Genomic DNA, 10,706 nt, shown 5'->3' with positions numbered 1-10,706 from the left:
CCGCTCCCACGCCGCCCACCCCGTACGTGATTTCGCTGAAAAATGTAAGAATCTACTACTAAGCAGGACCGGCCTCGGTTGCTTTTCTGTGGACACGTGAGGTACGTACGGGGAAATTGCGTGCACGTGCGCCAAAAGCGCAATCTTTGGCAGGGCGTCAGATCCAACAGAGGCACACTACTACGCTACAAAACACAACAGATCAACATTCAAAAAAAAAAAACACAACAGATCAGAGTAAAGCGAAAGGTAAAAATCCGGTGACACTCCAACCCCCGGTCCCAAAGCCCTCATCACGGATCCAGCAAATGGCAGCTCCGTGGTGCCACCCGACCAGACTTACCCGTCGTGCGTGCGACCGGCCCACCACCACCGTCGCCGTGCCGCGCTAGCGCCGACGCGCATCGTTTTTACGTTTTTCTTTTTCTTTTTCTTTTTGAACGAACGTACTACTCCTGTACGTTACAACTCGCCACGGAAACGAGAGTTGAAAGCGGCAACCACCCACCCGAGCCCGACTCCTCCTCCCCTCTTCCCGGCCAGAGTCCACCCCCGCTCCTCCTCCTCCTCCTCCGCGCGCCGACACGCGCGGCGCCGTCCGCCGACAGATTTCCGGCCGCGAAGCTGAGATCCCGGCAGCCGCAATGGAGGTGCGTGAGCAACGACCCTCGAAACTCTCTCGTCTTATCCAGCTTCTGCCTCTTCCCGGAGGCGACGCTCCTCCGTTGGCGCTCGCGCGGTAGCTAGGCTCGGTGGCCGGGCGGGCCGTCTCTCGTACAAGTCGTAGCAAAGCTCCGGGTTGGATGGAGGCCACGGGAGGTCGGCGTCCCCGCAGTGATTTTGCTCCGCCTGGTCCTCTGGGGACAGCGCGGGAGGCCACGAGGACGAGCCTCGCCTCGCCTCGCCTCGTTGCTGCTTTCCGCTAAGATTCCGCGCGTTCCTCCCCCAAAAAGGCTAGCGGCCTAACGCAATGCGGGTCAACGGCTCGACGGTGGGTGCGCGCGCCGTCTGCCTGCTCCTCGGTAAGTCCGCCGCAACCGCAATGCTGGCCAACTCTGGATGTAGAGGAAGCCAGGCGATCCAATCCAATCGGCGCTTTGTTCCAAATTTCTCGCGCTTGCTGGGCAACCGGTTGGCTTCCCCGGGATTCTTAGGTTCTGAATCCGAACCGGAGCCTCTGATTCTGTTTTCCAGGAGTACTGACTTTTCAAGGCCATGGGTTAAAAATAGGTTGGTAGTTCAGATCTTGAACAAGAGTAGGTTCTAGTTTCTGTTGGGAATTTCTGCTGCGGTATTTTCTTTCAGAGCAGCAGATGATTTGGGCTCTTTTTGGTCAATGAATGCACTTTCTTCTTTTTGCATTTAGGGAAATTAAGTAATTAACCACTGCTGGTAACAGGGCAGCTGGCATGCATTACTTTTGTACAACAGCACAATTCCTAATGGCGTGTCAATGACCTATTATGTGCTGTCACCATTATCTTATATTCATCGTATGCTTCTCATTGATTTACACTCTGCTACCTACCGTATTACCCCCTCCGTTCCTAAATCTAAGTCAATTTAGAGATTCCAAATATAGACTGCAGAAGGAGCAAAATGAGTGAAGCTACACTCTAGAATATGTCTATATACATCTGTACGTAGTTTGTATTGAAATCTGTAAAAAGACTTATATTTTAGGAACGGAGGGAGTATTTCTGTGTCAGTTATAACTTATAAGTACAATCTGATAAGCTTCAAATGGTTTAACTTTCCCACACAACCATGATATTGTCAAGTTGAAGCGTACGATACCTTCAGACCTGTGCCTCACGTCATTAATTAATTCACCGACTAACTTGGTTAATGCTTATCACTGGTTCATAATTTCCTGTGACTACACATACTACCACTATATTTTCCACATACTACAATCTGACTGAGCTGGTTGAACAACTTTATTTCTAATCTGTCCTAGTATGTGACCTACATACTCCCTCTGTCCCATAATATAAGAACGTTTTTGACGCTACACTAGTGTCAAAAACGTTCTTGTATTATGGGACGGATGGAGTACTATATACAAAAGGTGCAAATGACATCTATTTATATTTATAGTTCCTGGAATTACATTTTTATCCCAAATTTAGCATGTGGTCTCCTGTTAATAATTGATCATGACACCTCTGGGACTGCATTAGACTGCTCATTTTCATCTATCATACAAAGTTTGTTTAATACTCCCTCCGTTTCTAAATATAAGTCCTTTTAGAGATTCCAATACCGACTACATACAAAGCAAAATCAGTGAATCTACACTCTAAAATACGTCTATATACATCCGAATGTAGTCTGTATTGAAATCTCTAAAAAGGCTTATATTTAGAAATTAGAAATGGAGGGAGTATATGCAAACCAAATAGAAATGTGACTTTTGTGTTAAATTTCTTCTCTCTTAATAATTGATTGTGACACCCGGGAATACATTAAACTGCTCATTTTCATTTATCTCCGTTCCAAAATAGATGACTCAACTTTGTACTAACTTTAGGTTGAGGTGAAATTCCTTCAAGTTGAGTCATCTATTTTGGAACGGAGGGAGTATATGCCAAATGGAAATGTAACTTTTTTTGAGTTAAATGTCTTCTCTCTTCTGTATAGTTCAAAAAGGATAATATTATTACCCAGTTGATGTTCCTGGGTCCTGACAGCTATGTTGCTACCTACATTCCCACGTTGGTGTATCTAATCCATTCTGTCTAATGCTGTCCCACATTTCATACTTATGTTGTTGGTTTGCGTCATTTTACATTTCTTCAGAATGAGATTGTTCTGTAAACCCTTGAAAGCTTGGGTTTCAGGAATGCTAAAATGTGTCGACTCTGTTATCAACAAATATACAATTACTACAATCGTGCATCTTATCTCCTCCCCTGTGCTAAAGTAGCACTAGTGTCTTATATCCCGTTTGTTCATTTTTGGTAAATGTAAAATCACTATAGTCCATCTTATCACCTCCCCTGTGCTAAAGTAGCACTAGCAATATCCCATTTGTTCATTTTCGGTAGATGTAAAATCACTACAGTCCATCTTATCACCTTCCGAGTGCTAAAGTAGCACTAGCAATATCCCATTTGCTCATCGTTGATATTCTGTTGCAGGTGAGAACAGTGAAAGTTGGCAATATTTCGTTGAGTGCCTCAAAAAGGGAGATCACAGAGTTCTTCTCTTTCTCTGGTGATATAGAATATGTTGAAATGCAAAGGTAATTCATCATTACTTATTGCAGTGTCTGTTTTCATTGGAACAGAAGAGTGTTTCTTAAATATTTGCTCGTGTTTTCTTCAGCGAAACTGATTGGTCACAACTTGCGTACGTCACATTTAAGGACTCACAAGGAGCAGACACTGCTGTGCTTCTCTCAGTACGTTCAAGCTCCTGAAACTTATTACTTGGTGATGTTTCATCTCACTGCTCGTTGGGGATTTGGCTTATAATCATGGGTTGCTAACCTACAGGGGGCAACAATTGTTGATCTTTCTGTCATCATAACTCCAGTTGAGAACTATCAGTTGCCTCCTGAAGCCCGCAAACAATTACCGGTAAGAAAGTTTTAATGTTTTAACTGCATGACCATTATTTTTAGTTGTATTAAACAGGAAAGAACTTACTTTCAGGCTTGGGATTTTTTTAGTCTCTGAAACTGAAAAGGAACTAGATGAATATTACAACTGTTTCAAATCAAGAATATGGTGCATTTTTTTAATAGCGCTTAACTTGCGGTAGAAAATAGTATTTCTTTTTCCTGCTCTTACTGTTTAATGGCTTTCTATAGACGCGGTTTCCTCTCTGGAGCAGCATTTTTTAGTTTAGCAATTCAAAAGTCAAATATTGTAGTATTAAACTTCCACTAACATTGTTTCAGTTTCTTACCATGGTAAGAACATTTCTATGTCAATGAGGAGAGAAATAAAGATGCTACCTGATTTGTTTCTCAAATCTGTCTCCTGCAACTGCAGTTAGCTTACCCTCATTTTATGTTCATTTTCTTTACAAAATTATTTAGTTACTATCCTGAGTACTTTTAATATGCATTGATATTCTACTCTTCTGAATTTTTGTGCATGGCCTTGTGGGTGCAGGGAGAGAATTCTCCATCTGCTGAATCTGCAGTCAGGAAGGCGGAGGATGTTGTGAGCAGCATGATGGCCAAGGGTTTTGTCCTCAGCAAGGACGCACTCAACATGGCAAGGTCTTTCGACGAGCGTCACAACATTATGTCCACCGCCACCGCCACTGTCGTGTCTCTAGACCACCAGTACGGCCTGAGCGAGAAAATCAGCCTGGGCCGCGCGGTCGTCGGCAGCAAGGTCAAGGAGGTGGATGAGCGGTACCAAGTGTCGGAGCTCACAAGGTCCGCCCTGGCCGCCGCCGAGCAGAAAGCCAGCGTCGCAGGCTCGGCTCTCATGGGCAACCAGTACGTCTCAGCCGGGGCTTCCTGGCTGACCAGCGCGTTTGGCATGGTGACCAAAGCGGCGGGCGATATGGGCTCCATGGCCAAGGACAAGGTCGACAAGGCCGAGGAGGAGAGGAAGGCGATCATGTGGGAAGAGAGGAACGGGCTGGTGAGCGAGTACGCGAAGATCCATCTGGACGAGCATTCCTCGTGGGAGCCCGCGGTTCTTCCAGTGGAATCGATGGACGAGCAGAAGCTCCAGGCCGTGTGACGATGAGATCTGAACCGCTTCGACTGGTGTGTGTCATTCGTTGATTGTTACTTGTCGGATATATATAGAGATCCTTTTTTTTCGCCGCCGCTGGAGCAAAAACAGGGTGTCGTCTGTCTGTCGGCGCCTACAGTGTGATGTAAATTTTTGGAATGCTGCGCTTGTGTTCCTATCAGCTTTGTTATGCTGCTAGAGCAACTGAAAGGGTTTTTTTCTTCTTGTTTTCTGCTACCATAGAATGAATGCAACTCTGCTCGTTGGATGTAATTTACCTGACGCTGAGATCAGGTTGGGAATTGAAGTTGCTTTTCTGTTCATCCCTCTTGTAATTTGAGAACATAGTTGCAGTGTTAGCTGCTAAAATGCTTGGCAAGGACCGGGACGTGTTGAAGATCTGTGTGCTGTGTTAAGCAACTCTAGCAGAGTCGTCGTACAGAGAACGGCCAAAAGGCTGTCTTCATCTTTATTTATGTCATTTCATTCAGTTCTGTAGGGACAATTTAAGCCCAACTTAATCTAACCCTATGCCACCCGCCGCTGGTGGAGCCACCGGATCCACATGGCCATCGTATGTGCCACGAGAAGCGGTGGATCACCCATGGTTGCCAGATCCGCCGCCACCTGCCGCAACCAGTGTGACGCAAGGAAAGCGCTCGTGAAGAAGTCTTGATCCAAAAAAAAGTCATGATTCACGCAATGGGTGGCGGTGGCCTTGGCGGCATGGGTGGCTTTGGAGCTAGCATGGGCGGCATGGGTCCCATGGGTGGCTTTGGAGCTACCATGGAGACCATGGCCGGCATGGGGGGCTTCGGAGCACCTCCGGGCGGCATGGCCGGCATGGGTGGCTTGAGTTTTCGTCTTTCATCGGAGGCATGGGTGCACCTCCGGGCGCCAGTGTGCCACCTTCGCATGAAGATGGCATTGAAGATCTTGCCAACACCTTCCGAGCTTCACGTGATTAGGATGCAGCGCGCAACAATGAAGAGGAGGAGGAAGAATCGTCTTCGAAGGAGTCGGATGAATCGAAGGAATGAGGATGAAGACGAGGACGAGGCTTGATTGTTGCCTTTCGTTTGTGTCATGAACTTGGTTTGCATATTGAACTTGGTTGAATGATGTTGTGGGCATGAATTTGAACTTGTGGGCATGAACTTTTGGTTATCAACTTGTTTGTGATTTAAATTATATGCCATGTCTTTGTTTTGTGATGTGTGAAATTTATTTTGTGTCCAAAATGCAACAAATGTGACATGCGCCGGCTGCTCGCGCGCGCTGCTAGAGCTGCGCGCGCTGCATTTTAGCGCGGCTGCTGGAGCCAGCGCTGCGCGCCGCGCCAAATCTGGCGATGGGCGCGCCGCAAACCAGTTTTTAGCGTGCCGCGCATTGGGCGGCTGTTGGAGATGCTCTTAAGCTCAGCTTAATCTAACCCTATGCCACCTGTGGCTAGTGGAGCCGCCGGACCCCCCTAGGAAGCGGTGGATCGCCCACAATCACTAGATCCGCCGCCGCCGGCCGCAAGGGAGGTTCGCACCTGTTGCGGCACACTTCGGCCCTGTGTGCGGTGTCTGGGACAAGAGGTTCCGCTCCGCCGCCAAGTTGAGCCAATAGGTTGCGCGGTATTGTCCCGGACGGTGGAGGAGATGGGAGGGGAGAAGGGGAGGTAGCGAATAGGGCTTTGGTGATGGGGACACCTCGCCGCCTGGCTTTTATAGCCGGGGACGAAGCCGTACGGCCATTCGAACAGCCGCCTTGGAGGCCACTAATGGATGGGTGGCTATTCGGCATCATGGCTCGCCGGTGGTCATCTCTGCACGATGGTTTGTATATCTGCCCTGCACAACTTCAAATCTCGACAATGACGTGTGGAGGAAGAAGATGAAACTTTTCTCCCAAGCCGGCGGCTGGATATGGAACGACCTTCATAACCTCCCCAGTCTCCACATTTAGAGGTTGCGAGGTCCGTTACGGATTTACAGGGGACCTCCATACAGTATATATGCCGATTATGAGCCACAGGGCCTCTGCTAGAGTGCCATTTTGGGCTAAAATCGTGGGCACCTCCTGAACCCATGGGCATATGCACCCACTTTTTTTGAAAAAAATGCATTTTAAACACGTTTTAAAATGTTGAAAAATTCAAAATAAAATTTCACGTATACATGTTCACAAATGTGTGTGCCTGGTACAAAGTTTTGTGAAAAAATGTCTTTTTATTTTGTCTCCGCAAAAAAGACAAATTCCGGTGCTTCTAAATAGGGTTTTATGACAGAATTTTTGTCTTTTTGGCACATGCCACATTTTTTTTATTTTTCTGTGAAACTTTATGCACACACATAAAACATGAAGACGTATCCGTGTAACCCCCTTTTCATATTTTGTTTAGTATTTTGAAATGTGTTTTTCAAAGTGGGTTCATCGATGCATTTTTTTTCTTCTAAAATCACCATCTTCTTGACGATTGTTATACAGATCGGGCCAATACGACGAGTTGCTTTTACAGCCCGAAGTCTGAAGCCGCGTGGACGTGGCACTGTGAGAAACATGGATGCGTTGCATTCGAAGCAGCTGTGCTTACCCGAACCTTCTGGCTTGGTCCCTCTGAAACTTGCTACTGGCTCTCGTACTTCTTGGATAATGCACGAAGCATAGCATAGTGTCCTACAAATACGTGTGCTGTGGCCTCACGAAGGTACGTACGTCACGTCTGAACCTTGTGGTTGACGAAGAGAAGGCGTGCCGACATGCATCCATCTCTCGTAGCACTGGCTGTTCAATGATCATGCCAGAGGACCAGATTAGGTTGATGTTGCCAATGTAATGCCAGTGGGCAGTGACCTATCATCCTACTGTCGGGAGTGGGATGTGTAGACGTGTAGTGGATGGCGACCATGTGGATTGGCTCAAGGTGAAGATGTCAACGATGTACTGGATTGACTCAAGGAGAGTGCAAGCTTATATAACGAAATGTAGCTTGCACTACAAGCATCACACGCACAAAAACCATTGGAAATAACTGATACACGTGCAATTAACGAACACAAAGGAATTATATAATACTATATTAAAGCAAAGTATATGAGAACCATGACCTGACTCCACAGCCAAGCTAATCTCGGGCCAAAATGGTGTGCTAAGCGGTCGTGCGTGATGGCCGACGTTGGCATGCACCGCATTCTTTCCTCAAGGTTGTGCTACCTGAACCAGATATGATCTGCTGACTCCATGCATGGTCCAACAACACCCGCACCCGTCAGCATCCGTCTCACTATCTGGTCTTATCTATCTGCATCCCAGGAGTAGTAAACATCTACTCCGCTGCCCTGCCCTAGGAGAAAAATATCTCCTGAATTAGGCATATGCTTTCCCATTAAGGCCAACTCCACCGCGCGACCCCATCCTGTTTGGTCCCGTCCGTTTGAGGTAAAACGGACAAACCGGGTGGCCCAACGCGCGGGAGCAAACAGACTTTTGTCCATTTTGTGTCCGCTTTCGACCCATCCGCGGCTCAAGTTTGCGCCACTTTTGGGATGAAACGGACACCACGCGGCCGCATCGGCCGTTTGCGCGTGTCCTCCCCTGGCCCGTCCGTCGTTGACACAGGACGGGCCTTTTTCTATCCGCCCCCTCCCTCCCTCCGGCCGCACCCCACTCCACTCTTCGCCACTCTTTCTCACTCTTTTCCTCGTCGCCGCCGCTGCCATTGCAGCCATGCAGCTCGGGCGCGCTCACCCAGCCCCTTCCCCTCGTCGCCGCCGAGCTACCCAACCACGGCCACCTGGTTTGCGCACCCGCCGGCCGGATTTGGGGCGGATCCGGTCAGTCTTGAGCTCGCCCGGCTGTGGGAGGCCGGGCCGCGCCATGGACTGGCCGGACACCTCGCCGGAAGGCCCTGGTAGGGCTGCAAGGCCACATGCAGGCAGCGGCTCGTCCTCTAGCCGCTCGGATCTTCACCATCGGTGGTCCGCCGGCAGATACACGAATGGCGGCCGGCCGGGCTCGGTGCTTACCCAAAAGCTCGTTGGCGCACCATTGCCCCTCATCAAGTGCGACCACTGCCCAAGGATGGTCGTGCGCCGCGTGTCTACAACGCCGGAACATCCCGGATGGGTGTTCATCAAGTGCTTAAACGATGGGGTATGTGCTCTTTTTAGCTTCGGTTTGTGCTCTCGGATTAGACTAGTTGTGCTAACTTTAAATTTTATTATGTAGAATGGATGCAAGTTTTGATATTGGGAAGAAGAGTACATCGATATATTGATATAGCGAAATTTAGTACATGTTCGTGCACTTTTAACTAGTCTAGAGGCTGTAGATGAGACAAGTGCACTTGTTGCTAGATTAGAGGCTAGGCACGATACTACGTGTGAGGAAGCAACATCGACTTCTGGCTTGAAGAAGAAAGGAGGGTGCAACGTCGAGCCTCCTTCACAGATCAACAATGAGTGCATCGAGAAGGCCCTAACCCAACTCAAGGGAGCAGTTATGGAAGTTGGGTATCTTCTCAAATGTATTCTTGTGGTTCTTGTTTTCTTTGGCCTTGCTTTACTAGTCAAAATGTGATGATGTATTGTCATGTACCAAAAATGAATGATGAAAAAAAGTTAAGGACTTGCAAAGAAATGTGCACGCAGACAAAATACGGCAGGGATGCGTCCGCGTGCTGGGCGCACGGCCACCACATCCCGAAAACTGCCTGGACACGACCCCATTGCTCTATCCAAATGGACAGAATCCGGACAAAACGGACGTTCGTTTGAGGTCGCGCAGTGGAGTTGGCCTAAACTTACCAATTAAGAGGTATAGATCCACGTCACCTGAAATTAAAGATGGCAATATCGTTAGCGATGGCGGTCCTTAAGCCCCCAAATGCGAGGCTTATTGAGTGGATAATCTATCTAGCGCCACTTGACACTTGCTTACAAATTAGTCGGACCCGTTCCAGAGTTGGAACTAGACGTATCTACTCTCTCCGTTTGTAAATGAAATCATTTTAGAGATTTCAATGCATACTACAAACAGATATATATAGACATATTTTAGAGCGTAGACTTACGCATTTTGCTTCATATGTAGTTTATATTAAAATCTCTAGAAACGGAGGGAGTAGCTTATACATGAATTATAGTTTGTGTTGTTACCCCACAAACCAGACCTCTTATTTACTTTTCTGCATTTGGACTACATGTATGGATACATTGCTTGCTTTATTTATAAAGCAGACTGAAAACCTAATTTTGAGAGTGTCTGTTCAAACAATTATTAGGGTTAAAGATTAACTTCCATAAAAGTAAATTGTTCTGCTTTGAAAGAGCTAAAGAAGAACAAGAGGCTTATAAGCAATTGTTCAGGTGTGAATTGGGGTCTTTACCCTTCACGTATTTGGGTATACCAATCCACCATCGTAAGCTTTCCAACAAAGAATGAAAATGCATTGAAGATCGATTTGAAGAAAAACTTAGCTGCTGGAAGGGCAAGCTTATGTCATATGGAGGCCGACTAATTCTGGTTAATTCGGTTCTCATAAGTATGCCCATGTTTCTCTTGTCCTTTTTTGAGGTACCAGTTGGAGTACGAAAAATGCTACATTTCTATCAATCACGCTTCTTCTAGCAGAGCGATGATTTAAAACGAAAATACAGACTTGCTAAATGGGATATCATTTGTAGGCCGAAAGACCAAGGAGGTCTTGGCATTGAAAATTTAGAGGTGAAGAACAGATGTCTTCTCAGCAAGTGGTTGTATAAGTTATCTGTAGAGACGGATGCCACTTGGGCCAGATTCTGCGTAATAAGTACCTTCAATCCAAAACATTGTCCCAGGTGACGGTAAGGCCGACTGACTCACCTTTTTGGAAACGACTGATCAGAGTGAAATCAGTCTTTTTTAATAGGACAAAATTTGTAGTTGGAAATGGTACTTCCACGAGATTCTGGGAGGATACATGGCTAGGGGAGACGCCCCTTGCACTCCAATACCCATTCTCTCTATAATATTGTT

At 47.0% G+C, this 10,706-nt stretch overlaps 1 protein-coding gene across 1 annotated transcript; it reads left to right on the top strand.

Annotated features, from left to right (window-relative positions):
- The first annotated feature begins 456 nt into the window (after positions 1-456).
- On the top strand, positions 457-5,100 carry LOC123090870 (binding partner of ACD11 1). Its single transcript, XM_044512223.1, has 5 exons — positions 457-650; positions 3,144-3,247; positions 3,331-3,406; positions 3,501-3,584; positions 4,125-5,100. Exons 1-5 carry the CDS (start codon positions 645-647, stop codon positions 4,707-4,709), a joined length of 855 nt encoding a protein of 284 aa, XP_044368158.1. The 5' UTR covers positions 457-644; the 3' UTR covers positions 4,710-5,100.
- Positions 5,101-10,706: the final 5,606 nt, after the last annotated feature.

Source organism: Triticum aestivum, chromosome 4B (genome assembly GCF_018294505.1).
Source record: "Triticum aestivum cultivar Chinese Spring chromosome 4B, IWGSC CS RefSeq v2.1, whole genome shotgun sequence".
NCBI lineage: Eukaryota > Viridiplantae > Streptophyta > Magnoliopsida > Poales > Poaceae > Triticum > Triticum aestivum.
Note: the sequence above shows the minus strand (reverse complement) of the source record. Positions and strands in the feature narration are given on the sequence as shown.

Bases quoted from the DNA above. Each gene is read 5' to 3' on its own strand.
- LOC123090870 (XM_044512223.1), top strand. The intron at 3,248-3,330 runs GTAATTCATCAT...TGTTTTCTTCAG, and splicing joins GAATATGTTGAAATGCAAAG to CGAAACTGATTGGTCACAAC. The intron at 3,585-4,124 runs GTAAGAAAGTTT...TTGTGGGTGCAG, and splicing joins AAGCCCGCAAACAATTACCG to GGAGAGAATTCTCCATCTGC.